The 27,758-nt window shown below is 52.9% G+C and overlaps 1 protein-coding gene and 1 long non-coding RNA gene across 3 annotated transcripts; both read left to right on the top strand.

The window, feature by feature from the left end:
- The first annotated feature begins 1,860 nt into the window (after positions 1 to 1,860).
- SLC48A1 (solute carrier family 48 member 1) lies at positions 1,861 to 18,167 on the top strand. Its single transcript, XM_054183319.1, has 3 exons — positions 1,861 to 2,037; positions 13,251 to 13,418; positions 15,203 to 18,167. The coding sequence occupies exons 1-3, from the start codon at positions 1,899 to 1,901 to the stop codon at positions 15,337 to 15,339; spliced, it is 444 nt and encodes a 147-aa protein (XP_054039294.1). The 5' UTR covers positions 1,861 to 1,898; the 3' UTR covers positions 15,340 to 18,167.
- Positions 18,168 to 21,204: 3,037 nt separating this feature from the next.
- On the top strand, positions 21,205 to 25,709 carry LOC128901353 (uncharacterized). 2 transcript variants are annotated; one of them, XR_008463463.1, is made up of 3 exons: positions 21,205 to 23,071; positions 23,241 to 24,756; positions 24,991 to 25,709. It is a non-coding gene; the product is annotated as an uncharacterized LOC128901353 (long non-coding RNA). The 2 variants fall into 2 exon arrangements; XR_008463462.1 differs by having other exon boundaries at positions 21,205 to 23,368; positions 23,809 to 24,756.
- The last annotated feature ends 2,049 nt before the right edge of the window (positions 25,710 to 27,758 follow it).

Genomic DNA, 27,758 nt, shown 5'->3' with positions numbered 1-27,758 from the left:
CCCCCCACCTAACCCCATGTCACCCTCTCTCCCCATGATCCATCCCCAGCTCCCCCCCATGCCTCCATGTCCCTGGCTCTCCACCTTTGTGTCCCCAACCCCCCATGTCCCCATGCCCTCCATGTATCTTTTGTGTGTGTCCCCATGTCCCCATACACCAACCTCCCCATCCCTCCATGTCCCTCATGTGCCCCTGTGTCCCCACACCCCCATGCACTCACTCCCTGTGTCCCCCATGTTCCCCTGTGTCCCCACCGCCCCATGCCTCCATGTCCCCTGTATCCTCCTGTGTCCCCCGTGTCCCCACACCCTCCATGTCTCTTTTGTGTCCCCCCCATGTCCCCATACCCCAGCTTCCCCATCCCTCCATGTCCCGCATGTCCCCCCGTGTCCCCATGCTCCCCCCATTCCCACACCCTCATGCACCCTGTGTCCCCCATGTCCCCCTGTGTCCCCACCATCCCATGCTCCCATGTCCCCCATGTCCTCCTGTGTCCCCCACACTTCCCATGTCCCCACCCTCCCCGTGTCCCCCTGACCCTCATTCCCTCCCATGTCCCCACCCCTGTATCCCCACGCCGGCCCCGTGTCCCCACTCCCCTATGTCCACCTGTGTCCCCCACACCCCCTGTGTCCCCACTCCCCCCATGACTCCACTCCCCTGTGTCCGCCTGTGTCCTCCGTGACCCCGTGTCCCCCATGGCCCCTGTGTCCCCCTGCCCCCATTCCCTCCCATGTCCCCACCCCTGTATCCCTATGCCCCCGTGTCCCCACTCCCCTATGTCCACCTGTGTCCCCCACACCACCCGTGTCCCCACGCTCCCCGTGTCCCCTCTCCTCTAGGTCCACTTGTGTCCCCACACTCCCCGTGTCCCCCGCGGCCCCCATGTCCCCACTCCCCTATGTCCACCTGTGTCCCCACGGCCCCCATGCCCTCCCGGGTCACCCCCCCCATGTCCTCACTCCCCTACGTCCACCTGTGTCCCCCACACCCTCCCGTGTCCCCCTCCGTGTCCCCGTGCCCCCCCTCCCCGTGTCCCCACTCCCCTACGTCCACCTGTGTCCCCCACACCTCCCGTGTCCCCCCCCGCATCCCCACACCCCCCGTGTCCCCACTTCCCTATGTCCACCTGTGTCCCCCACGCCTCCTGTGTCCCCACGCCCCCCATGCCTTCCCGGATCGCCCCCCCGTGTCCCCACTCCCCCCGTGTCCCCACTCCCCTATGTCCACCTGTGTCCCCACGCCCCCCACGCCCTCCCGTGTCCCCCCCCCCGTGTCCCCGCGCCCCCCCTCCCCGTGTCCCCACTCCCCTATGTCCACCTGGGTCCCCCACGCTCCCCGTGTCCCCACGCCCCCCCTCCGTGTCCCCACTCCCCTATGACCACCTGTGTCCCCCACACCACCTGTGTCCCCAAGCCCCCCACGCCCTCCCGTGTCCCCCCCCCCGTGTCCTCACGCCCCCCACGCCCTCCCGTGTCCCCCCCCTCCGTGTCCCCGCGCCCCCCCTCCCCGTGTCCCCACTCCCCTATGTCCACCTGTGTCCCCCACACCTCCCGTGTCCCCTCCCGCATCCCCACTCCCCCCGTGTCCCCACTCCCCTATGTCCACCTGTGTCCCCACGCCCCCCACGCCCTCCCGTGTCCGCCCCCCGTGTCCCCGCGACCCCCCTCCCCGTGTCCCCACTCCCCTATGTCCACCCGTGTCCCCCACACCACCTGTGTCCCCACGCCCCCCATGCGCTCCCGCAACGCCCACCCCCGCGTCCCCACGCCCCGGCCCCGGCCCCGCCGCGGGCCTCCCCTCGGTCCCCCCGGCCGGCAGGGGGCGCGCTGTGGCGGGGCGGGGCCGGGGCGGGCCGGGCCGGCGGCGGGCGGGGCGGTGGCGCAGCAGCGCTCCGATGGCGGTGAGCCGGGCGCTCGCCCTCCGCTTGGCCTACGCGGCGGCCGGCGCCCTCATGGGCTTCTCCGCCTTCTTCACCTGGAGCCTGGCGCCGGCTTTCCGGCAGCCCGCCACAGCGGCGGCGGGGGGGCTCTCGGGTACGAAGTGGCGGCGGGAGGGCTGCGGGAGTGGGGGGGGTGGGCCGGGGCGCCGCCGCCTGAGGTAACTCCCGCCGGTGGGTGCTGAGGGAGGGTGATGGCGGCGGGGGGTGAGGGCGGGGAGCGCCTTCCCCAGGGGGAGACGGGCTGGGGAAGGGGCGGCTTCGCCTCAGCGGTGGTTACCGGGGTGAGGGGGGCCGGGCGGGGGGAGCAGCGCTGCCCCGGGAGTGCAGGGCCCGGAGTGAGGGTGGGAGACCCGCCATCACCACCCCCACAACCGGGGCCCTGCTCCCACCTGGCTAAAGAATCACCAAACGGCCCGAGAAGGTTTCGAAGGTTTAACTCGTGATAAGCCACCTGCATTCCTGGGCTGCATCCCCAGCAGCGTGGGCAGCAGGGTGAGGGGGCGGGATTCTGCTCCGCTCTGTGAGACCCCCCTGCAGCGCTGCCTCCAGCCCTGGGGCACCAACAGCAGAAGGACACGGAGGTGTTGGAGCGGGGCCGGAGGAGGCCCCGGAGATGCTGGGAGGGCTGGAGCCCCTCTGCTGTGGGGACAGGCTGAGAGAGCTGGGGGGGTTCAGCCTGGAGAAGAGAAGGCTCCGCGGAGACCTTGGAGCCCCTTCCAGTCCCCTCAAGGGGCTCCAGGAAAGCTGGGGAGGGACTCTGGAGCAGGGAGGGGAGCCATGGGACGAGGGGGAAGGGTTTTACACTGGAAGAGGGAGATTTAGGTGAGATCTGAGGAAGAAATTGTTTGCTGTGAGGGTGGTGAGCCCCTGGCCCAGGTTGCCCAGAGAAGCTGTGGCTGCCCCATCCCTGGAGGGGTTCAAGGCCAGGTTGGACGGGGCTTGGAGCAGCCTGGGCTGGTGGGAGGTGTCCCTGCCCAGGGCAGGGGGTGGCACTGGGTGGGCTTTAAGGTCCCTTCCCACCCAAACTGTTCTATGAGTCTATGAAAATGGAGTGAAGCACCGATTTGTGCCTGGGCGGGGAGTGTCTGGGGACAGCATTGGTGCTGGCATGTGGCAGGGCCCTTTCCTCCACGCTGAGTGCAGTGGGTTTCTTTGAATGTTGGTGGCAAATCTGGCGACACTGGGCTTGGCTTGTGGCATGGCGGGGGGGAAAGCTCTGTGTGGCGGCTGGCGTAGATGACAGCAGTATGTGATTTTGGGACTTGGGTGGGCTACGCTTCGTTTTGGGAAGTCTCCAGGTGCTGCTTTTGTGATCTGCCCAGGAACTCCCGACCTCCTGGAAGCACTTGTTGCACTCTAAAAAGGCTGACTTTATTAAAAGCTCTTTGGGAAGCTTTAGCTCCCAGTGTCTGGCTGTATTTGCAACTTGAAATGTAAAACCGTGGTTTGTGGGACACGTTAACTACATCTGTTGATGCTCATCCCTTAGGAAAGAAGGAAATTAATTTGTGTATTTTATAACCTCGCTGCTAGTAAAGGCGGAACTGTTCAAGTCTTCTACTTGGTACCAAGAAGGCTTTTGCAAAAACATCTCGCTAACTTGCTGTTTGTGGTGGAACAGCTTTAGTTAATGATGGTATATAACTCAAATGTTATGGAGGGAAAAAACCTCTAAAAGTTTGAGGTTTAAATTGTGTGTGGCTGTCAGAGTAAGCCCCATACAGCAGCCAACGTTGTTACTGAAAAGGATTTTATTTTAAACTTGCAGCTGAAAGCTTTGCTGACTTTCCTGGTAAAAATTTTGGTCTGGCAATCTATATTTACATGTGCTCTGTATTTTTAGGAAAGAAAAGTGCCGGCCTCCTATGACGTTTACACCCGGTGAAAGCGTCTGTGCCTGATGCTCGGAAATGGGTGATTGGGCTACTTGCTGTAGGGCCAGGAGCTGTAAACTGCGTCTTAACACCCCCTGAAATCAGGGGAGCTTCAGATGCCTGCGTCGGTCGTGGATCTTAGTTAATGATTGGGTTGGAGCAGAACATTGTCCTCTCTTGGTTTGTCAACTTAAGGGTTTCTCTGGCTAAATACCAGGAGGAAAAGTAGAAAGTGAAGTTAAACTTTGTAAAGAATCTAGCTTGTTCCTGGTGTGTGAGCGACGCCGACGCTCCCCTGTACCTCTCGGTATCTGTTGCGCTGTCAGAGCAGCTGGGAGGTACAGGGTTGTGGTTGCCTTTCTGCTTCCTCTCCCTTCAAAAAGCTTTCATTCCAGCTGGAATTAAGCAATTCCAACGTGTCTGTCTCGCTTTACTAGGTGGCACGAGGGAAGTTGGAGTGTTGCACCCTGGAAACGCACAAGAAAATAACGAGTAATATTTTATGCTGCATGCACATGCCGTCTTTGTGTTCACAGAGGAGTTTCGGAAGTCCACATTCTAGAAGGAGGTTGGTGAGAAAGCAGAGGGAGGAACCGTCCTGTACTTTCCGTGCTGAGGTTATTTAGATTCTTGTCTGCTGGGACGAGGTTTGTGTGCTGGTTAATTAAAAGGTAATGCAAGCTAGTTAAGATAACAAGGAGCAAGGTAAGCAAGAAACAAAATAACAAAAAAAAAATGGTCGATTCTTAGGTTAGACTCTATGAATTTATGTGAATTTGCTCTCAAACATCAGTGAAAAGCCTATAGGTGGAGTCACAGAAGGATCAAAAAGCCTGAGAAAGAGGTTAAGAAATGTGTGTTTTGGTGTTAGACAAAGCTGATTTAAGGGGTTCCTGTTATTTTAAACCCATGGCTGCTTTTTCCTGTCCTTCTGCTTCACATTTCTACCCCATTGATGTCTCAACAGGTGAAATACTCTCCAGGCATTTGAGATGAGACTTTTATTTTAGGCTCCCAGCCCTGAAGTGAGGATATGTAGGGTGCTGTCTCACAAATGTTGTTATCCCCAGGACGGAGGGGCCAGGAAGGAGGGGGAATATGAATGCTCGTGTATGGGGAGGACCTTTGAAATTCATTCTGCTGCCAGACAAATGTTAAAAGTCAAGGTGTGCCCTCAGTTCGTTGCTGGCCTTTACAGACATCTCACGTCCCGCACAGGGGAGCCTGTGTGGGTAGAGCTAAACGGGTGCGTGTTTAATCGTGGAGGATTAGCCAAAAAAAAAAAAGCAAGCCATGCTTTTTTCCGTGCATTGAAGCTAAGGCTACTCGCTGAATTAAGTTTGTTCTAAGAAAAAATCACGGTGTGTAGGAGGTTTGTGTTACGCGTAGACACTGTGGATAATTCAGTTTCAGGTAAGCAGGGCGTTCACTTGGTTTGTTTCTGGCATACTTCACTAAATCACCTGTTTTTTATTGTAACGTGCTAACTAGTACTTAATTCTGCTGGCAGAGAACGGCAGGAAAGGAAGTGGGCGAGCTTCTGAAATTTTCCGCTGTGTAGACATGGCAAAGTTAATTGTCAGGCATTGTTTTCTGCCCTTTAGTCTACTGATAAACCTGTGGCAACTTTCTGCCTGTTGCCCGGGATAACGTAGTGCAGAATGACGGCTTCTCCCCCAAAACGCGTGACGCGGCTCAAGTGCTGGGGCGCAGCGTTGTTTGCCGCTGCAGCTCCTGTCGTTGTGAAATCAAAACCCTGTGCTTGCTGTGCTGGGTGGGTTCAAAGTCTAGCACAAATAGGGGTTGGTTTTTTGGGTGGTTTTTTTTTTTTTTTGGACCACATGTGCTTTTTTCGGAAGCTTCAAAAAGCGATCTGAGCACCTGAGAGCAAGTTGCCGATTGGGCTGTTGTGGCTGGGAGCTCTGACGCCGCATGTGAGGGGCAGAAAATTGTTTGGGCTGGTGTATTTGGCAGCTTTGCAGCGGTTCCTCGTTAATATGCCTCTGATTAAGCCGAGGCTTTGCCTGCCAGCCTTCTCTGCGAGTGTTTGTTTGTACATGTTTATCTCGTTTTAACTGTCTTTCTGGTTTTCCCGTCGCCTCCTGTGTGTTTATCGCTGCTTTTCTGCTGCCTGCGTTGGTGAGATGGATTGCAGCCTGCTGCAGCTTTTCTTGATGCGCCTTTGGTTTGTCAGGGACGTTTGGGTTAGGGTGTTTATCCATAGACTTCCTCTCTCTAAGATAATTCTGCTGATTCCTGTCTTATTTGGAATCTGTATCTTTCTCTTTTTAATCAGTTTATTTATCTTTTGTGTATCTTCTAGAGAACCTTTCCTGCTACATTTTGCATTGAAATCTGCCCTCTGCTGCCGCTTGTACTATTTGCTCTGATACATTTCCTATAATTTAAAGGAAAAACTTAGATATTTATTTGCTCCAAGTTCTAGTATTAAAGTTCTGCGGAGGGAAGATTGCCACATACTGATGAGTCTGTAACTAGAGCCCTCGGTTACCTGTCGTTATGAAACCAGAAGCGTGTAATTTAAGGTGCTGAGCAAACTACCTTTCCAGTCTTTCCGGTTGGCTTTCGTAATAATAAACCCTACACACCACGTCTAGTAAAATCAATTCACTAATCCTCAGCATCTTACATACGCCTCTGGGCATGCATACTTGGGAATTTGGGGATCATCTTAAATCAGATACAGACCTTGTGTATCACATCCTTGTTTTAAGCAGAAACACCCCATCGAGTGCTTGTGATAACCCGAGGGACAGCAACTTAATCGACTAATCACAGGACCCAGAAAGTCATTCCTGAGTTAATACCGGCTGTCTCGGTGGTTTGCCGTTTCATTTTGAGCTAGTCACAGTGGCTTTTATAATTTACTGCTTGTTTGTGTGCTTGACCTTCTCCCCTCGCTGCCTTAAATTAATATTATTTTTTTTAAGTAGGCCATGAATCTCTAAGCCACTGTGATGTTTTCATTCTGCCAGAGGCAGTTTAAAGGAGAAGAAAGCAATTAAATGTTTTCAGGATGTATCCAGCCCTTTCCTGAGTGGCTTTTAATGTTCTCGTGTATGTATCTTCTCTTTTTAAATTTAATAGTAAGAGAGGGGATTTTTTTCCCCGCTCCAAAGAGACTTTATTGGCTGTTTCCAAGCTGCTTGGATATTTCTGGCAAAATATAGGGCTTGTGCTTTGCAAATATAATGTGGACCAGATATTAAAGCAGCTGCAAAGAAGATGAAACATGAAATGTACTTTTCAGACACTTGAAACTTGAAAAATATCTGATGAGTGAAAGTAGAAGCTAGTTTATGCTGAACACAGTATCTACTGCGGACAAAAGCAGTGATTCTCTGAAGACTCTGATAACTAATCTAACTTCCTGTATACTAAATTTATGCAAATCAGCTTGTTCCCTATCCAGGGCTGGGATAGTATGGCCAAAAAGCGTTGCAATTACAGAGTAAAGCATTCGTTAAGTGTTTGCATTTGCATATAAAATACTACGTATTGTTCGATGAAGGTTTGGCTCGTGACTGCCTTAGTCCATCGTCTTAAGAAATGGAGAAGAGGGAGGAGAAACACACGTAAAGAAAACGCAGAAAAGACTGCACGTGGCTTACGCTTAATCATAATTAAATGAAGTTGTGAGGAGAGAATGAGTCCCTCGGAAGTGCTGCTGATGTGCTGGAAAATGTGATGTTGGTTTCATCTTAACTGCGACTGGTAGAGGCCCAGAGCAGCTGAAATCTCTACATCTTGTTTCCTGCTTCTGAAACAGGCCGAGCAGAGCAACGCGGTGCTCGACAACAAGCTGAAACGTCAGGTTTTTCTTCTTTCCTCCGAACCGAAACGCCCTGGAATAGTAAAGCACTCGCTCGCACGTGTCCAGAGGGAAATTTGGCCAAGCGAAAACCAGTTTTCACTAGAATACTCCAAAGACTCCTCTCCTTCCAGAGCTGTTTTCCTAAAATATTTCAGTGTTGATCCCCAGCTATTTTGGCAGAAGAGCTGTTCAAGAAAACCCATTTTTAACCTCTTCCAAAAACAGCTGAGGCTGAGCTGGCTTGGCTTTAGCTCCCGGAAGAAAACGTTTTACCCTTGCAGGGAATCAACCAGACAAGGCAAAATTTTCAAAACTTAGAGATGGCAAAACGGACTTAGGTTGGCAAAGCTCAGGCTGCTTTTAGAGTAGGTATTTCTAATGCTCCAGCTTGAGTAATAGAGCGTATAAAAGAAGATTGTGTAGATGGAAAATGACCGAAGGCTTTGTTGAGCACTCTGAACAAAAAAAGGTCTTCTAATTGCTTGCCGTAGACTTCATGTTTTCCGGACCTGTGCAAGTAGTTTTTAATATTGTTTTTCATTCTTACTGTCTTTTTGTTTGCCATCATCTTTGCCATCATCAACATGCATTTGGAGCTTCGGGAGGCTGCAATAAGAACGCTTGTTGCAGAATAGTTTCTGTGTCTCTGTGTTTTGCTTGATTTATTTATTTTTTTTTTGGCCTCCGTTGCACATTTGTTGTTTTTTCCTAGAATCTGTAACGCCCAGTGGTGTCGTACACAGTGTCCTACCCCGGGTGCAAACGTGGCCGGACACGTTCGGCCTCTGGCTGCTCTGACCCCAGGGAAGGCAGCTGGGCTCTCGCTCCCCGTCAACAAAGCAACTTGTTTTGCTGGGGCCGAAGAATCAGGCAGTGATGAGCAGGGGTCTGAGAAAACCTTTTGTTTGTCGCAGTTTTTGTGTTTGTGTTTGGAGAAAGGGAAGGTTTTGTTTCACTTGAGCTCAAGTATGCTAAACTTTCAAAAGGGCTTATCAAAATATTTGGATATTAAGTGTTTTTCTGTACCAGGTTACAGACTGAGGGCGAGCCTGCTTTTGAACTTGCCTCTTAGAATTTATTTAAACTTGTTCCAAGTATGTTGTAAGTTTTTGTATTTTAAATATGAATTAATCTTGTCAAAATGCCCATTAACTTCTGTTTAAAAAACCCTGCCCCTCTCGCTGTTGTTTCAGATGCACTCGCGGTTGTTTGATGGGCCAGTTTCCTTTTCCTGGAGCTTTGTGTACTTGGGGATAATTAGGGTTTGATTTAGGGGTAACTTTCCCGTTGCTCTATGTCGGAAATCCTTTGATTGTGTCTTATTGAGCGGCTCTTATTTTAGGGTCGTTCCAGCCATGGTGTGTTGGATAAATCCACCAAGACAAATGTTTCTCTGAAACGAGTGCAAGGGTTTTTTGATGTTATTTTAAGCAGGCGATGTAACTGGAGCCGACAACCACCGTTGCCACTCCAGGACTACGGCATCAGGTCCAGGTTTAGCTCCTGTGCAAAGTGTGATTCCATTGGAGAATACGGTTGTGGAGGAGGAGGGGACCTGGGGGTATCGCTTGAGGTGGAAAAGAAAAACCGGAGGTCCTGCAGTTAATCATTCCAGACTTTAAATGAGACGCAACTTTTATTTCCTATTCCAGTAAAACCTGTTGGAGTTGTACAGCTGAATGAGTGAGCTGTTCTGCTCTTACCTACGCAGAGCTAATGGGTTTGTGTTCAAGCCTTTTGCTCTCGAGGTCTATAAAGTGAGAGATTTCACATTAATTAAGAATACTAGTATGGTTTTAGTTTCCTGGTGTGATAATGAACGTCTCTTCTGTAAATCAATGCAACTCATTTGTTCTTCTCGCCACTTAGCTTATGCATATTGGTGACTAGGAGGTGATTTTTCTTTTCCTGAACCCAATTTCAGTTGAATTAAACATGAGTCAAAGGCTCCACTCCGGCATTCATGGACGCTTTTCCTCTGGAATTAGTTAGAAATAGTGGTTGTTTTTTTTTCCCGCTGAATGCGGTATGTAGATAAGCAGTTAGCTTACAGAATGCTTTTAAACAAAGGTACGTGTTTTCATGGGTGTAAGAGTTTCGTTCGTGATAACTATATTTAGCAACATACTCTGCTTAAATTAGGTCCCCTGCAATAATTGTTTGTTTTCCCGGTGTATTCAGACTCTACTTTGGTTTGCCATGCACTGATATTACGTAGCTTCATCCCACTTGGGATGCCCCTTCCATTCACAAGCGTTTGTCAACGTCGCGGTGGGCAGCTTTGCTTCCTTTTGTGGCCATTCCCCAGTTCGGAGCAGCACTGGTGGGGTTCGGGTGCCCGCCTGAGTATGATCCCGCAGGCTCAGGATGAGCAAATTAAGCAGTTAAAAAAAAGCAAGTCCTGCTCTCATGTCTCCTACCTGTCCCTCAATGCGTGCTGCCAATGTTTTTTATGCCTGTGTTAGTGGTTTTCAGACAGTGCTGTGAGCTGATTTAACTTGTTGGAATGCTTTTTTGCCATTTTGGGGGGGGGGGGGGGGGCAAAAAAAAAAGAAGAAAAATCAACTGCTCTGCAAGCTGGATAGCCTCACCGAAGGATTGGAGTGTCGCAGGGGTGTAAGGGGAAGGAGGCAAGCATGCGACTGGAGCTGGAGGAGACTCCTGTCCCCTCTATTCCACGTGGTAACGAACATGATATTGGCTGAGCTGCCTGTAAAAGGATACCCCATCTTCAATGACCCTGTGACCAAACCCCGTCCTTCAGTGCAGGGCGAAGTTGTCATGAGGCTTTTTTTGCTTAGTCATGTGTGAGGCAGTTTCTCTAGATGTGAAGAATTAACCGAACCCAGCAGTTTGCCAAATAGCTTCCTTTCGAGTGCTGGGTCAGGCTTTAGGGTCAGGGGAGGTGCAGGGTCAGGTCTGGCGGTGGGGGGAAGATCAAGTGACAGCTCACGCGCTGCCTCTCCTGTCCCCACAGAGACCGTTCGGACCATCAGCAGCAGTTTTGGCGTGGAAACACCAACAGCTTGACTCAGCGTTTCAAATAAATTGTGCTAAGTCATCTGAAAGCGCCTGGGAGGGAGTAAGCAGTTTGTTTTGCTGACTGAAAAACCCAAGTTCCCCATTTTTATTTATTTATTTATTTATTTTTAAATGTGGGTTGAACTTGCTAGAGTACAAGCTTAAAGGTAACACGAAGTGGAGGAAGTGGTTTTTTAGCGAGCTGAGTGATAGGTTTTTCCACCAAATCCCGTGGCAGGCTGTTTGAAAAGCATTGCCAACGCAATTACGGTCTTCTGCGTTTGCAAAGCTCCGGAATATCTTTGTGATCTCTAGCACACGTGTGTAGTAGTAGCCTGTGTACAATCGGTCATGGAAAAACAATATCTGTAGCTGACTTGACAAGAGTCTCGGAATTAAAATCCTGGCTGCCTGGAGGCAGAAAACATGCTTAGATAATGCGTAGCTGTGGCAGGTCCAACCAGGTGAAGTAATGGACTGATTCTGCCTTTCCTGTTCATTGTGATAAAAAGTCTGTGAGCTCCTGGATATTGGTGCTTTACCCTTGGGTTTTTAGTGCTGAGTGCTTTCCCTTTCACTTTTATGGGTTTTTCGGTTGGCTTTTATTGAAGGTTGTCCCCTTACCTCTTTCGTGGGCTGCTGTGGGGGGTATTTTAACTTTTGCCCCATCTTGGGATACCTGAAGAGGCAAAAACCATTGCCAGGGTTCTCCTGTCTGGCCTGGAACTGACTTTCTCTATATTCAGCTTCATTTGCCGTGCACCTGCAGGGTGTCCGTTGTCCGTGTGGCCAGTGAGGTCCGAAAACCTGCTAGGAACGAGCTGAAAAGCAAGTCCGGGTTTGTGGGGTGACTCTCGGTTATGCTCGTCTGTCGATTTTGACGCAGTTATTTTCCTCTGTGCTATAAGAAGTTTTTTAAGCCTTGGGAAGCTTTCTGTATAATGACCGTATCCAGTAACAAAAAACCTGTGGCTGTACTGAGTATTAAAATGTTTATCTTGTAGTGGGCAAGGCTGGTTTTTGCTTCCTTTGATGTTGAGAAGTAGCCGCAGAGGGAGGTCTGTGTTATTGCAGAATACTGTATAAAGCAGCCTGGTGTTTTAGCAGTGGTGTCATTATTTTTTTTTTATTTTATTTTTTTTTTTCCCCCTGCTGCCCTTAAAATAAAATCTGGAAAGGAGGTAGCAGCGACAGAGAAATACAAGCCAGTTAGTTGCACCACCGGAGGTTTGAATTTCAGAAGTGCCGCCGAGGGCTTCGCCGGAATGAGTCAAATGTTTTAAATCTGTAAAGTGGCTCTAACTATAGGTTGAGTTAGCGGCTTACGGGGGTTTAGTCATATTCCTCAGCGCCACGACTTAACTGGAGGAGCAGCTTGCTATAATTGGAGTCGGTGATGTTGCCTGTAGTTGGGGTTGTATAATGGGGAACGCCAGGCCGCCTTGTTCTGGCGGGTTATAAAAACTTCCATGGGAACAGGCAGTTCTTATATTGAGCAACTCTTCTAATTTCTTTCCCACGTGTGGTGAAAAGGTAGCAGCTTTTAGAACAAGGTTAGGGAAGGATGCGTCGTTTTTCCCTATATCAGAAACTGTTTATGGCTGTTATTTGGATGCTTTCGTCCCTTTTTTTTTTTTTCCCTCCTGTTTCCTCCCTTTTGATGGGTTGGTTATGGACTAGTCACCTAAGCTTAGGGAAATGCCTTTTGCTGTTCCTATTAAAGCCATAGTGAATTTGGCTGTTCTTAAAAAAAAAAAAAAAAAAGTAAAATATATATATATATACTGTACGTGCTCAGATATTTGTCTGGTTATGTAATCCAGACGTTTTGGGCCAGACCCAAAAGTACAGAGTTAGATTTCAGCTGCCTTAAACACTTAGTGAGCGTGCTTTGCCGTAAGTGGGAATTGTGTGTACGAACCATCTGGGAGCTGAACTTCTACACCCCTTTAGTTGAACCGTTTAGAGGGGGTTTAGATAAATGCAGTCTTTATGAAGTTAACCGGAGATGCATCGGAGCTAAGAGACGTGATACGAAACGCTAAGTACCGAACAAGTCCTGTATATCTTGATTTAGGTGTCTGAAATCAGTGGTTACGTAGTGGTGCTCTTCATCATCGTCTCCGTGTGTAAAAGGGGCTGCCTGGCCTCTGAAAAGGTGCATTAATTCTTGCCGAGTGCTTGGCTCCTTACGTGTAATGTCAGGAAAGCTGTATGGAGAATTAAATAAAACTGCACCGAGTATGAATTCAGTGGGTTTATCACAAACAGGAAAATGAATAAGTTATTTGGGGGAATCCATTCAATGGATGAATCCTTCCTGTGCCAGCCTGTAATCAAGGTCTGTATGTCAAAGCCTGGGCAAGAGCAGGGGGCGTGGGGTGGTCATGGGGAGCGATGCTGGCACAGGCAGCCGTATATTCTGGTATTTCCCCCTCTTTGGGGGGGACGCGGCCATGAATCATCAGAGTTCCTTGCGTTTTGTCTGGGGTTTAATGAGATGTATATGTATTAGACGCCTTTCTGTGTTGCAGTGTGCTGCGTGGTACTGATTGCCCTTGCTGTCTAATTGAGCAGGTGTTCTGGCGCTCTGGGCCCTAATCACGCATGTGATGTATGTGCAGGATTACTGGAGGACCTGGTTAAAAGGGCTGAGGTTCTTCCTCTTCATCGGGATCCTCTTCTCAGCTCTCTCCGTGGTGGGATTCTGCACATTCCTTGTCCTGGCCATCACCAAGCACCAGTGTAAGTACTTTGCAGCAGGGAGAAACAACTAGCGATGCTGGGATTACTGGGATTGGGTTTGAAGGAACAAAAGAGCCTGCGAAGCAGAGCTGGGGTTTGGATCTGAGGGTGCTCCTGCTAATATTTCTGAGAGGTGTTGAGAGACTTTTGGGGGGGGGGGAGGGTTTGCAAGAATGCCATCGTATTTCATTTTTCAGCTGTGATAGCTTGATGACACGAATGATTCTGCTGCCCGATGAGTGACGCTCCCCGAGGGCATCTTCTAACATCATTCTAATATTTGATAGCTGCCTTGATAGGCCTGGTCTATAGAACTGCTGGCAGGCAGTCCACGTTTTCCAGCGTTATTTCCTACAGGAACTGGAATTTACTTATTTCTATGACAAATAAAGGGAGCGCTCTTAAACGTTGTCTCCTCAGCACTCATAAAGCAGGTGGGTGAGGATATTGAAATCCAAACACAAGTCAGCAGGGTGAAAATGCCTTCTACACTTAGTCAGCATATAAAGCGGTGTTGCTATAAAATATTTAACATTGTCTAAGGAGGTTCGCGTAATTACTCCCAGTATTTGCTTGGCAACAGACCAAAGAGAGAAAGTTTGGGGTTTGGTTTTTTTTGTTTGTTTTTTTTTAGAAGTTGCCTGTATTTGTTGCTTGCTGCATTTGGGCTGAGAGCCATGAAGAGTTCTGTTGTTGTTGTTGTTGTACTTGTGATGGTAGGCAAGCTGTGTTGGGGTCGTAACCCCCCCCAGAAGGCCTTGGCTCAGCCTAAGCATGCTCCCCGCGGAGATTTGAGTGCTTCAGCCTAGTGGAAGGGTATGAAAATACTCATACGCAATCGTTAGAAATACAAATGTAAAAAGAAAAGCAAATATTTGTCATCACCTCCTTTCTTGGAGACCTGAGGAAAAACTGTTTTGGGCAAAAATTGGGGGTTTTTTTTTAGGGAAATGGAGGTGTTTTAGGGAAAGCCCTAATTTGGGGGAAAGTAGACAGTAGAACAGAACATAGGTTATTTATGTATGGAAACTTTAGGACTGGTACGCCCAATGTGTGGGATTTACTGAGTAAGTATCCTTTTGTGTATTCTTCAAAAAAAATTATCTATCTTTATTTTTTGCTAATGACCAAGCAGCTTGTACTCAGCGGTGGGATCGGTTTATGCATTAGGTTGCATAAGTGTATTTCAAAATTGTTGACATCTCTAGAACTAAAAACCCCTAAATGTTGAAAATAGATATGCGGACTGCTGACGTGCACTCAAAAAGCAGAACCGTGCCCGCTTGACTTCAAAGCAATCCCTCAGTAGAGGCGGTTTCATAATAGATAAAGAAGAAATGTGTTTATTTGCAAAGATTCTCTAAATCCGTAAAGCAGGGTGAGAGAAATTAGAACTGCAGCTTGAGGTTGCTTTCTCGAGCCGTGTGTTTCTGCCGTCCGGGGATTCATACAAACTCCATCCTTTGGGCCCAAAGGCGAGGAGAGTTTTGGGGTGGCGGAGAGGGTGACCCTCCAGCTCTTAGGATCTGCCTCTCCAGAGGTAATAATGACCTTCTTCAGACTGTGACCAGAATACTGTTTTGTGGTGGAGATGAGGAAATCTTACACTCCAAGTGAAGAGAGCTGGGAATAAGGCACTGAGTAAGCCTTGCTCGCAGAACAAGATCTTTAAATGCAGGCTGAAAAGTTCCCAGGGGCTGGCGGGCTGAGGTGGGTTCTCCCGGCCGGACTGCAAGAGAGAGAAATGGGATTTTTAACTGTATCTCTGTCTTTTTCTCTCCTAGCTCTGACTGATCCCAGAAGCTACTACCTGTCGTCTGTCTGGAGTTTCATTTCCTTGAAATGGGCCTTCCTGCTCAGTTTGTACGCCTACCGGTACAGGAATGAGTTTGCAGACATCAGTATCCTCAGTGACTTCTAACGCTTGGACTTCACTCCTGGCTGAAGGTGCTGGATGTTTGAATTGCCCCCCAAAGGCATGGTACATGCAAGAGATGTACGAGAGGCGGAGAAGGAACCCACCCAGTGCTGCTTGGTTTGTCTGTCTGCAGTAGGGGTTTTTCCTAATTGCTTTTACTCAACCATTTAAAGTTTGGCTAATGATGTCGATCTAGTCTTTCTGTAACGTCCCTGGGGGTCCCTGTGTCTGGTAGTGAGGTGAGAGACTCCATGTGCTTACGCACGGCAGGCCTAGATCCGCTCTTTGTGTCGCCCCGAGGTCCAGGGGAGCTTTCAGGTGGGGAGGGAGAAGTCCTGGGCCTTCCAGGAGCCGTGGGTTTGTACCTCATGGATGCAGCACCCCGAGTCTTTTCCTTGTGAGTACATCACCAGCTTCAGGTGGGTGTCCCAGATGTGTGTGGGAAAGAACACTGCTGTGAGAGTCAGCTCCTTTTGTATTGCTCAGCTCCTCAGACAAAGGGAGTGATGAGCCTTTCTTTGCGGCAGAAGTCCCTCCGTACCTTCCAGCCAGTGCCCCGCATCTTCCAGTGTTTTCTCTGTACGCGTTGGACACAAAGTCAGCGCTCTCCTGTGGCCCCGGTGAGCCCCCAGGGGACGGGCCAGCAGCAGAGAAGCACTCGTCATTTCAAGGCTCTGTCAGAGGTGGAGAATGCTGATTCGGGCTGCTGCCCAGGATCACTTGCAAAAGGAACGTAATACCGTATTTAACGCCCCAATTTGTAGCATGTAGTTTGGGTGAAAGATGTGCCGGTCAAGGGCTTACCTACCTGAACCTCTGGAGAAACATGAATATGATTCTCCTTAAAAAAAAACAAAAGAAAAATAATCTTTTGGTAGGCAGTGCTGTTTCCTTTTCTTTGCTCAGCTCCCCCGGATGAGAGAGGGAAAGGGTCATGCTGCTCAAAAATAAGAAAGGGATCCAGAGTCAGCTTCCAGCAAGCCTCAGTAACGAGTGTCACGGGGATAATGCAGCCACGGGGAAGCGGCTGGGCTCTCGTGCAGCCAGCTAAGAGGTGACAGCTCTGTGCTCATGGGCTGGTGTGCTGGAATCGGCTGGGTGTGACCGTCTTTTGCCTGGTGGCAGTGAAGCCTTCCCTCTGTGCTTCATCTGCGCCTGGCACTGCTCTGACAACCCTGAAACCTGAGTGGATTTAGTGACCTCTTTAATCCCCGTGCTTTGCTCCCTGCCAGCAGCTGCCTTGAGAAGCTTGAAATGTTCAAGCGTTTCCATCTTCCCGTGCTAACTGTGCATACTTCAGACACAGCGCAGGCTTTGGGCTGCCGCTCTGGCAGAATCCAGGCTGGTGTTTTGTCATGTCGGGCAGCTGGTGCTGGCTACTACGGACTAGAAATGGCAACTTCCATGAATGATTCTGTAGGTGGGCGAGAAGAGGGGCGGGAGAAGGCCCCTGCCCTTGCGGGCCAATGGAAGATGAACGAGGCGGGTGTTTTGATGGAGTCCCCCAGACAGCGTTCTCCTGCCAGGTCTCTAGGTGCTGCGGGAGCCTTCCCTGAAGCGTCTTCTTGGCCATCTGTGGGACAGGACCTGCTCAGGGGTTTGTGACCAAGTGAGGTGCAAGGGGAAGGTCCTACACGTGCTGTTGTTGGCCCAACTTTTCTCTCACACCACACCAAACTCCCAGTCTGGTTTTGCACGGTGTTTGCTGGGGCGTACCTGGGACTGTCCTTTCTGTTACCTTGTCCGGGCGGTGAACTCTGACCTCACTGTGTCCGAGTCCCTCTCCGCGCTCCAAGGCACCATCCACACCTTGGCTGGTCTGAGTTTTACTTGGGAAGATGAGTGGGAAGCACACGGTGATTCATTTGAGCACCTGAGGGGGTTTTGGAAGTGTTTGAGAATGCCTGGTGAACGCGTTCCCGGGTTTCTTGGGTAGGAAGATCCTGGAGTGACTTCAGTGGATCGAGGAACATCTTTGGGTCAGGTTGTAAACCAAGGTTGTAGCCAGCTTTTGCCAGGGGACCTGCTGGAGTCCCTAAACCCAGACAAAGGCTGCCAGTGTGAAATGTGCTTACGAGATTAATACTCAGGCTTTTAAATAGCAAAATCCCCCCCGCTGCTGAGGCCAGATGAGCCGGCGTAGCTCATCTCGCTTCTCTGCCCGGAGCCGGGGCACCCAGTGGGGTGTTTGCAAGTGGTTTTAGCATCGGTGCTTTCAGTAAGTCATCTCTCGTCCTACATTGCCCCACCACAACGCTGCCCACGCGTTCGCGGTGCCGCCGTGAGCCCCAGCTCCGTTAACCGGGTTGGGGTGTGCTCGGGACACCGAAATCCCCGCCCTGGGGGGGCTGGTGGAGCTCTGCCACTACCCTACAGCAAAACATCGTCCCGGGCTGTCCCTAAATCACATCCTCCTGTCTGCGCGCCACTGGCACCTCGTAGCAGCACATCAGGGGCTCCTTTCTTGTGTCCAAAAGTCCTCCCAGCTTACCCTGGAGATTTTTAAAGTTTATTTTTGTGACTGTAAAATTTGCCTACGAAACAGCTCACTGAATCTAACCCCCGTTTTCTTCCTGACATGTTTTAGCTCTGGAATTTATACTTGGCATCTCGGCTTTTTAAAAGATTGCGTATGTAAATATATAATATATTTTTACATTGTTTATGCTTCGTTTGCACGCTTGGTGTAAGATTTGGTCCTGCGGTGGGATGATGTAATTCACAGTGGGGTTCATTTGTGTGTATCCCAGTGTCTCCTTCTACTAAACTACACTATAACTTGTATGTGACACCACAGTAAGAGCAGAAATACAGTCGTCTTTCTCACCAAACCGGTGTCTGGAGTGATTTTTCCCTCCCAAGTTGTTAAATTCTCTCGCCTTCCCTTGACGACAGTTTGCAGGAGCATCCCTCTTTGTGGGGAAGGACGGGAATGAATTGCGCAAAAGATTTTGCTTTTTTGGGATGATGGGGAGCCTTTTTTAACTCTGGGGTGCTCTCTCCCGTGCGTCTTTATCAGTGCTTTCCACACCTAGGCCCACAGGTAGCGATGCCTAAGGTGGGCTCCCCCCCACCCCCCAAAAAATCCCTTTTTGCGTTTGGGGATTTCAGCACAAAGGGATTTTTGAGCAAGTGATGTTGTTTTCAGCCCTTTTCTCTTCGAGCTACGCCTTGCGCCTGTGCACCCGCGGCGGCCGGGCGAGGGGAAGAGCTGCTGATGTGACGCTGTGATGGGAGCGCTCCCCGTTTCCCAGCCCTGGGCATCCCCAGCGCTGATGGGCGCCGGATGATGTGCTGTGGCGGGAGGGCACCGCTGCCTGCGGAAGCCCGAGCTCGGCTGCCTCCTCAGCAAACCTGGCCGCAACTTCGCAATAGTCCAGGGGGAGGGAATATTTCATCTCCCTGTGACAAACCATTCACTGACTGCCCGGGGACACGGTGCTGAATTTTTTTTCCCTCTCTGGGACTTGCAGATTTTAATTTTGCCGTTGGAACGAGACAGTCCCGGTCTCTTTTAGCCTTCTCACAGTCCCTTTACCCTCGCAGCAGCTTGGCCTTTACTTGCTGTCAGCGTGGGCTAATTATCCTGGTGGGGATCCCAGTGGCCTGAGGCAGCTCTTTGTTTTATTTTCCCCTGTTGGCCTCTGATTTCTCTTGCCTTTTCTGCAGCCTCGAGGGAGGCAGTGCTGGCACTCGCTTATCTGGTCTTGGAGGTGGATCGTTTCATCCAGGCTGCCTCCGTCGGAATGCGGAGGAGTTTGAATTAAGCCATCAGTTTCCTAAAGGATGGAGAAAAAGGGACGCTGTGGCCTATGAAGACTCTTTTTGTGGGATTTCAGGGGGCATTGGGTGCTGTGAGAGCCCGGTGCCCGTCTAGGAGTGGGCAGAGAGATGAGTAGGGTTGGGTCCAGAGGCATCCGCAGACACGCTGGGAGGGCTGGAGCCCCTCTGCTGTGGGGACAGGCTGAGAGAGCTGGGGGGGTTCAGCCTGGAGAAGAGAAGGCTCCAGGGAGACCTTCCAGCCCCTTCCAGTCCCTCAAGGGGCTCTGGGAAAGCTGGGGAGGGACTCTGGAGCAGGGAGGGGAGCCACGGGAAAAGGGGGAAGGGTTTTACACTGCAAGAGGGGAGATTTAGGTGAGATATCGGGAAGAAATTCTTTGCTGGTGGTGGGCCCCTGGCCCAGGTTGCCCAGAGAAGCTGTGGCTGCCCCATCCCTGGAGGGGTTCAAGGCCAGGTTGGACGGGGCTTGGAGCAACCTGGGCTGGTGGGAGGTGTCCCTGCCCAGGGCAGGGGGTGGCACTGGGTGAGCTTTAAGGTCCCTTCCAACCCAAACTATTCTGTGATTCCTCTGCAAACGAGTCCCGGTGATGCTTGTGCCTGGGCTGGGCAGGGGATGAACGGCCTGTTCCTTCTGCCAAGCAGCAGATTTGATGTCAGGGACGGGGCAGGGTTGGTGCTTTGGTGGTATCTAACCAGGCTCAAACCGGTGGGAACAATGCGTTTGTTCTTGCCATCTCCAAGCACGAGTAAATGCTGCCCGGCTTCCTGTGGCACCATGAACGTCTCCTGCATGGCCCTCGGTGGAGAAATCCGCCCTTGTCCCGGGAAGCTGTGGGCTGGGAGGAGGTCCTGCACGGAGACATCTGTCCTGCATGGAGGCATCTCCAGCGAGGAGACACCTGTGCTGCAGCTCCAGCGCTGTCGCCACCCGCTCCCGAAGGCTGGGCAGCCTCCCCTGGCTTCACGCAGGAGGTGTAAATCCCCGCACCCGAGAGGTGAGATTCCCAAATCCCCTCGAGCTCTGGGTGCGCAGAAGCTCCCCCCTGTGCTCCTGCTTCTGGTGGTGGACCTGGCTGAAAATTGCCAGGGGGGGATGAGGAATTGGCTCTTGCCGGGGCGCCCGCTGTGGTCTGCAGGAAGCTGCCTGTCTCCCCTGCGTGGTCCGAGCTGGTGACCAAGCTCCGAGCAGGCTCAGCCGGCACCTGCGCGGCCGAGGGGGAAACGGGAATCCTGCGCCTCTTCTTCCTCCCAGGATTTGGGCAAAGAGAAGGCGATTTGGGGAAAGAGCAGGCGGTTTTAGGAACCTGGGCGGGGAGGGGAAATGCAAGGCGATGTCTTAAATTCAGCGCGGAAGGTTGGCTGGAGTTTGGTGGGCTGCGCTGCTCGGCTCTTCCACCAAGCCCCTGGCCTGGGGGTGGCTGCGTGTCCCCGTGGTGGGCTGGCGCTGGTGGGGACCCCCCCTCTCCGCACCTCGCCAGAGGCCGGGCGTGGGGCGGCTCTCCCCCTGCCTGGTGACACGAGTCCTGTCACCGGTGCGGGGACCAGGACCCCGTGCCCCCCACCCAGTCCACGGGGTTAGCGAGGATTGGGGCGGTGGGCTGAGGCCCCCGCACCTTGCTTCCCCATCATCTGGTTTCCGTCGCCCGGCCAGCGGCTGGTGGGAGGCCGCGGGAATCGGAACATTTGGAATAAATCTGGGAAGCGCTGGGACGGCGTCTGCCCTTTGATGCTTTTCCTGCGGGAGGGAAGAGTCCAAGGCTCCGCAGCCCGCGGTTGGGCGCAGGAGCCAGCGGTGCCGCGCGGGGAGCTGCCCTCCCGCTCCCATTACCAAGGAAATGAGTTTGCCGGGCTCAGCTGCACCCTCAGCGGCGCGACTGGATGCCATCTCCAAAGGGACCCGGAACGGCTTCCCTGGGGGCTTCTGGGGCGAGAGGTGAGAACTGTCCTCCGGGGGGGGTGGGGGGGTGGGAAGGGGGCTGGAGGGGTCCCCCCACCCCGGTGCCAGCAGGTTGTGGCGGCAGCACGGGAGGGAGGGAGGGATGCGGGCGATGGGGCGAAGCCCCCGGCCTGGCTGGGAGCACCCATGGGTGCAGGGTGGGCAGTGGCCGGTGGAGGGCAGCAGCGGCCCGGCCATGGCTGGGGGGGGAGCTGGAACCCCCCCCAGGAGCAAGATCTTCATCCCCATGACACCCCCATCGCGGGGGCGTGCGTCCGGCTGAGGGTCTCCTGGGCTTTGCAGAGGGGGGACAAGGCCGGACCCCTTTGGGGACCACCAGCTCCCACGGCAGCGACCTCACCGTCCCCAACGAGCCCCCGTTTCCTTGCAGGCTGAGCTCTGCAGAAGTCCCCGTTTCACGCCCGTGCCCCGACCCAGGTCATCAGAAGGGTCTGGCAAATGGTGAGCTGTGGCCAGTGGCCACCGCGGGTTGCTTTGGTGCTCCCCTTCCCTCTGCAGGGGCTCACAGCTGGCTCCGGGAGATGCTCCTGCAACCGGGAGGTGGCTCCTGGCACCAGTCCCGGCTCCTTCATGCCGAAATCCCAGCTGGTTTTGTTCTGCTGAGGAGCCACCGAGTCTCTGCCATCGCCGGGGAGGTGACGAGGGCTGACAGCGCTGTGGCACACGCACCCAGGGACGCCGCGTGAGCCCTTCCCAGGGGGATTCCTCCCACCAGCCCTGTCCCCTGCGGCTGGTCCAGGGCCTGAGCTCGGAGCCGCAGCAGGTCCGGCACCGTGTCACCACCCTCCAGGGTGTCCCCTGGGCTGGGGACTGCGTGGAGGCCACCGAGGAGCTCAGCATGGACCCGCAGTGCCTCTGGGTGGCTCTCCCGTCATGGGGTGCTCAGGGATGTAGGTACCCGGAGAAGAGAAGGCTCCGGGGAGACCTTGTAGCAGCTTTCCAGTATCTCTAGTATCTGTGAGAAAGCTGGAGAGGGACTTTCTACAAGGACATGTAGTGATAGGACGAGGGGGAGCGGTTTTAAACTGGAAGAGGGGAGATTTCGGTGAGATCTGAGGCAGAAATCCTTGGCTGTGAGGGGGGTGAGCCCCTGGCCCAGGTTGCCCAGAGAAGCTGTGGCTGCCCCATCCCTGGAGGGGTTCAAGGCCAGGTTGGCCGGGGCTTGGAGCAACCTGGGCTGGTGGGAGGTGTCCCTGCCCAGGGCAGGGGGTGGCACTGGGTGAGCTTTAAGGTCGCTTCCCACCCAAACTGTTCTGTGATTCTACCTGCAGTGCATCGCTGGCTCTCCACTTCCACTGTCTCTCTCAGTGGCTTCACTGCCACAAAGCTGCCTCTCGGGGTGGCCAAAGGACGGCAGGTGTGAAGGGGAGGGATCTCCCTTCTCTCCTTGGGGTGCAGCTGGGAATCGGAGTCCCCCAGGTGACAGCCTCCCCCCGCCCTGGGCTACAGGATGGGTTTTGCAGCTTGATGGAGCCAGACACCCCCCAAGGGAAGGGTTGAGCAGCCCTTGACTGCCTCGGTCAGGAGGGGAAAAGCCTTCTCCTCCCCTGGGGGAAGGTTTCCAGCCTCTGCTCTAAACCAGGCAGGGCAGCACCCCAGCCCAAATTATGTGTTCGTCCCTCCGGCGCCGGGACAGCAGAGGGTCCGTGTGGCTCTAAAGAGCCAGAGCCACCCCCCAGGGCAGACCGGAGTCCATCATCTTGCCCTGAGAGCCCTTCTCTACCTGCAGGCTCCCCAAAGCCTTGATGATCCCAGCCCCGTTCTCCAGATAGACCAGGCTTTACCAGGACGTGTTCCACGCAATTGCCCGGTTTTTGCCCAGCTGGAGGAGCAGCAGCGCGCGTATCACCCCGCACTTGGCTGCATGAGGAAGTCTGCAGGGATCGGGCAGCATCTGCTGGATTTGGCACGTGTGTTGGTGCTTGCAGAGGACCTTTGGTGTTGGAAGCAGCCTGCTGCGAAGCACGGCTCTACCTGCAGCCCACTGTCACGCCACCGGTGCGGGTCTCCAACAGCTTGCTGGGACCCACCATCAGGGTCTCGGCACCCTCCCAGAGGGTCTGTTGTTTGCCCGCGTCGGTGGCCCTGATCCCACCTTCCTGCCTGAGCAGCGCTTGCAGATATTCAAAGCAACATTAACAAAAACAACAGATTTTTTGCATTTTAGCAATCTGCTTTCAAGATGTGGGGAGGACGGAAGCGGCGTTTCAAAGGCTTTGAGCGCCACAGCCCCGCCAGACGTGGAGGCCTCCGCAGATGGGCCTCGCTGGAGCTGCTGAACGTGGGCCTTCAAAGGTGGGTTTGGGTGGAGAAGGATGCTCGGTGCCTGCTGGCCAGGGTGACGCTGTCCTCGGCATGTTGGATCCATAAGTCTTGGCTGTGTGTCCTCTAAGTGGGCTCTGGGGCTGTGCTTAGGAGTGTCCAACAGCCCTAAGCCATGGGGCAGAGCCTGGGGCTCCATCCAGCTGGGGCAAAGAGGTCTTCAGCCATCCTTGGGGTGGCCATGGATGGTCCCAAGCGTGGCGGGGCTGGGAACATAGTGCTGGGAGGGATCAGCCATGCAGGCAGGAGGGTCAGAGGTCTGCCCAGATGCCAGGTCCCTCTTTCCTTGGGGATGTCCACCCATCCAGCTTGATGGTGCCACGTTGGGTCTCATCCTGCCCCTTGGCCAAAGCCGTGCATGCAGGACCCATCGCCTGGCAGCGTGGGTGCTGAGAAGGGGAATCTGTCTGCAGGAAGGACCAAGGGAGAAGGGACCGTTTTCCAAGCCTGGCAGGAAAGGGGGACCTCACCCCTGCTCGGTGGCACTGCGGATCCGCCGGGATGCACGGTTTGCCGCAGGCGCGGTCCCCAGCCTTGCGGCGGAGCTGGCCCGCCCGGCGAGGAGGGAGCCGACTCAGCACATATTTGCACTTTGTTTACTGGCTGTTGCTTGTAAAAAAAGAAGAAAAAAGAAAAAGAAAAAAAAAAAAAAAAGAAAGAAAAATCCCCCAAATACCATTTTAATAACTGCAGCCCTCGCACGCAACATCCCGATCGGAGCAGGAGGGAGCTGTGTGCCACTGTGTGCTGGCTGGAGGAGGATGTAGCAGGAGGGGGGTGGTTTTGGACACGAATGGGAGGCCCGTGGCGTCAGGGGCGGTGCTGGGTGAGGCTGGGGGCAGGTACAGGTTGGACATGAGGGGTAGAAGATAGCAGTGGATGGGGCGCGGCGGGGTGACCTTGGATGTGGCAGGCCGGGATAGGCGTTGGCATGGATGGGATAGGCGTTGGCATGGCCGGGGTGGGTTAAAAGAATAAAATAAGGCTAGGAGGGATCTTTTGGTAGTCTTTGTTCTGCGCCCTCCTGACAGCAGGAGGGCTGCAAAGTCTCTGCATCCAGCCCCATTCCTGAGCGTGGCTGTGGGTCCCGGTGGGGTGGGGAGGACAGGACAACCCACCCAAGGGCGGCGTGGCGAGGAAGAGCCCCTGCCCGAGACCTCTTTGCTGGAGCAACCCCGGAGGTGTCTCCTTGCTTCAACTGCCGGATCTCAAGCTGGATGGACGCTGGACTCAGGGACGCGAGCCCAGGCCAAGTCCTTCCTCCTGGTCGTCATCTTCAGCGCTGAGTCCTGCCGGGCTGATGCTCTTCCCAAGGGAATTCGTGATCCTGCCTCGTGCTTCTCGCAAGCCAGGCGGCAGAGGTGGGTTTTGGTAAAAATTAGCAGTGGGATTAAAAGTCCCCAGCTGAGCTGATTTAGTGTTGGGAGAAGCTAACTGAAGCGCAGACGGAGCTGGGAGGCAGCCATGGTCTCAGGGGGGGGGTGGGGGTTGAGCATCACACACAGAACTGGGAATAGTTATTTTTAGGACATCTTTCAGCTTGGAGAACAACCAAGAGAGTAAAATGGTTCAATATGGTTCCAATATTTAACAAGGAGGCTGAAAATTGCCGGCTTGAAGGAGTATCTAGGAAGAGCCTTTGAGACAATATTTATGGAGAGCAACGATGTGCAGCCAAAAGGAGCCAAACCGCAGCTTCGCGAAGAGGTTATCGGATGGTCCTGGCACCTCCATGGAGATTATTCTCCAGTTTGGAGCTGGCTGGGGGCTCTGGTCCTCTCTGGGGACAACCCCTGCTGCAGGCTTGGAGCTTCTCCTGGAAGGGCTGTTGCTTACCTTCCTCCTAAACCAGGAACGAAAGAGTAAAGAAATGAAGAAAGGGCTTAAAAGGCCAAGAATGAACTGAAATAATCATCACCGAGTGAAACACGATGGCAAACAAAGAGGCAAGTGATGAGACGGGTGCCCTTCCCCTCCTCCCGCGAGCGCTGGGGCTGTGAGATCCTCCACCAGATCCTGTTTACGCCGCGCCTGATGTGGCTGGAAACATCTCGCCGAGCCAGCGCCGCGCCAGGACGTGTCTCTTGGCCCCCAGCTCCTTGACACACGGTTCAGTGGTTTAAGGGCCTTGTGGGGGAGAAATTATTCTGGGAATAATTACATTAAAAAATCTTGCGGGTTGGTAGCCGGGTCCCGAAGCTGAAGGCTCCGAAGCTAAAAATCAACCCTCAAAAAATAAAAAATTCTCCCTTATCTGCCCAGTGCCTGGCAAGTGGAGTTGGTTTGGGATGGGCAGAGTTTGGGATGAGCACCCCGTAGCCCACCAGGCCGATGCACGCTCCTCCTCCTCCTCCTCCTCCTTTCCTAAGGGGATATTATTTTGTTTTCCCAGCCTGGGGAAGATTTGCTCAAGTGGGATGGGATCCGCCGAATTCTGGCTGGGAGGAAGCTTCGCCCAGGAAGGAGGTTGGGAAAAACGGGATGTCCACGTTGTAAGTGCCAGCGGCGGCAAGAGGACCTCGTCAAGGGTTTTGTATTTCCAAACGCTGACTTTACCTTTGATCTTGTTCCATTTTTCTGTTACGCTAATCATTTAATACGCCCAGGTCTTGCACTCGGATCCTCAGCTCCTCCTCTCGGCGGCCAACGCCTTTGTGTGGCAATGGCTTTGCATCACTTCCAAATTGTTTTTACCTCCCTCCTGGCTGTTAGGCAAACGAAAGCACTAACGAAGCCGGTCCCCAGCCAGTCCCTGAGGGACCCCGAGCCGGTGACAGTCCCTCTTCCACCACAGCCCCTTGTCTCCCCTTTAGCCTGTTCCTGTCCCAGTTAAAACCCCCTTGTCTCCAGTTTACCTACAAGTACCTGTGGAGCCATTTATCAAGTGTGTTAATAAAGTCCAGACAGAGGAGCTCTACTGCACGGCCTTTGTTCGGAAAATAATTTTTGATCAAAGGCAATTATCGAGTTGGCCCAAGGTGAGCTTGTTCTCTGCCATTTTTATCCAATTATCTCCCTATCTTTGATAGTTTTTGCCTTCCAGATTTCCTCCCAGCCCCGCACAGCGCCGGGGTCGCACTCGCTCGCCTCCCTTGCCCTTCTGACAATAAAAGCTCCGTATTTGCCGTCTTTACTCACTCAGTTCTATTTTCCGCTAAGATGTGGTATTTATTACAGATCCAGGTTTCGGTGCTCTGGCACACAATACTCGCCGAGCTTTGCCTTCGCCTCCAAGGCGCTCGCTCCATAAACTCCTCGTGACGCACCCGTCCTCCATCCTCATCCTCCCCACTGAATCGTGGCGTCATTTGGGGAAACGTCGAAATTACCTTTAAGCTCAATCCTATCCGCACTGCACAGATGTAATCTTCTTTTTTTTTTTTTTTTTTTTGCTCTCTTTTAATGTATACGGCCAAAGGGCTTTCCGGCTGAACTTCTTTAGCCAGGCCTAATTCAGCCTGGCTTAGGACGATTCAGCCTATCCCGACAGAGTTATCCAAGGAAGAGGCGTTCTACTTGTAAACGGGGCTTTTCAATGGGGTTTTCCCTCTCTCCATCTCAAAAAAAAAAACCCCCGTGGTTTCCTAGCGAAGCACGTATACTTCAGCTGTGCATTCGATTTAACCCACGCCAGCTCATGGTCACTCATTTCAGATGACACTTTTTCACAGCTTCCCTTGGAAGACGGTCCATTGCCCATGTTCCCCGACCCGCAATGTTCTCTCTAGCCCTCAGAAAAACCTAAATTTCAACAAGACCTTCCTGATTTCCCCTGAAAACACCCAACCCTGCAGTGCTTTGCATCACAGGACACGGTCCCTTTTACATTACAGCCTGGACAAAAGCTTTCCTTTCTGGTGATGGAGAAGGTAAGGAAATGGAAGACACTCCTTCCTCGATGGGGAATCAACCCTTAGGAAAATCAGCCTGGACAGGAGACAGACAGCCCAGCCCAGCCCAGCCCCACAGGCGACGCAGCGAGGCAGTGATCCTTCAGGAGCTTTTCCACCAAGATGATCTTCTCCTTTCATCCATCCCTGCTCAACTCTACGTGCCGGCACCCACCAGGTAACGTCCTTAGCGCCAGTTGGCAGCCGGGCAAGGAGACCTGCAGAGAGCAGCAGGTATGGTCGAGCAGCAGGTAGGGCTTCTCTACCAAGGTACGACCTACGGTGAGCCTGAAAGTGTCTTTGTTGCTTGGTCTGGAGAAGGAACCACCAAGAGGAGACCTGGCCGTGGCCTTTGGGGGCTGTTCTACAGAGGAGAGGGACGATGCGCTTTTCTTGTCCGGTCCAGATGGGAAAAGACGTAATAGGCTTAAACTGCAGCACAGATGTAGGTTAGGGCTTGGGAGGGATTAGTG

The sequence above is a fragment of the Rissa tridactyla genome, chromosome 24 (assembly GCF_028500815.1).
Source record: "Rissa tridactyla isolate bRisTri1 chromosome 24, bRisTri1.patW.cur.20221130, whole genome shotgun sequence".
Classification (NCBI taxonomy): domain Eukaryota; kingdom Metazoa; phylum Chordata; class Aves; order Charadriiformes; family Laridae; genus Rissa; species Rissa tridactyla.
The sequence above is the reverse complement of the archived record's forward strand: the minus strand, read 5'-3'. Positions and strand labels throughout refer to the sequence as shown.

Excerpts from the sequence above, each read along its gene's own strand:
- SLC48A1 (XM_054183319.1), top strand. The coding sequence starts at position 1,899 with ATGGCGGTGAGCCGGGCGCTCGCCCTCCGCTTGGCCTACGCGGCGGCC. Across the intron at positions 2,038-13,250 it reads GGCGGCGGGGGGGCTCTCGG|GTGTTCTGGCGCTCTGGGCC; the intron begins GTACGAAGTGGC and ends CTAATTGAGCAG. Across the intron at positions 13,419-15,202 it reads GGCCATCACCAAGCACCAGT|CTCTGACTGATCCCAGAAGC; the intron begins GTAAGTACTTTG and ends TTTCTCTCCTAG.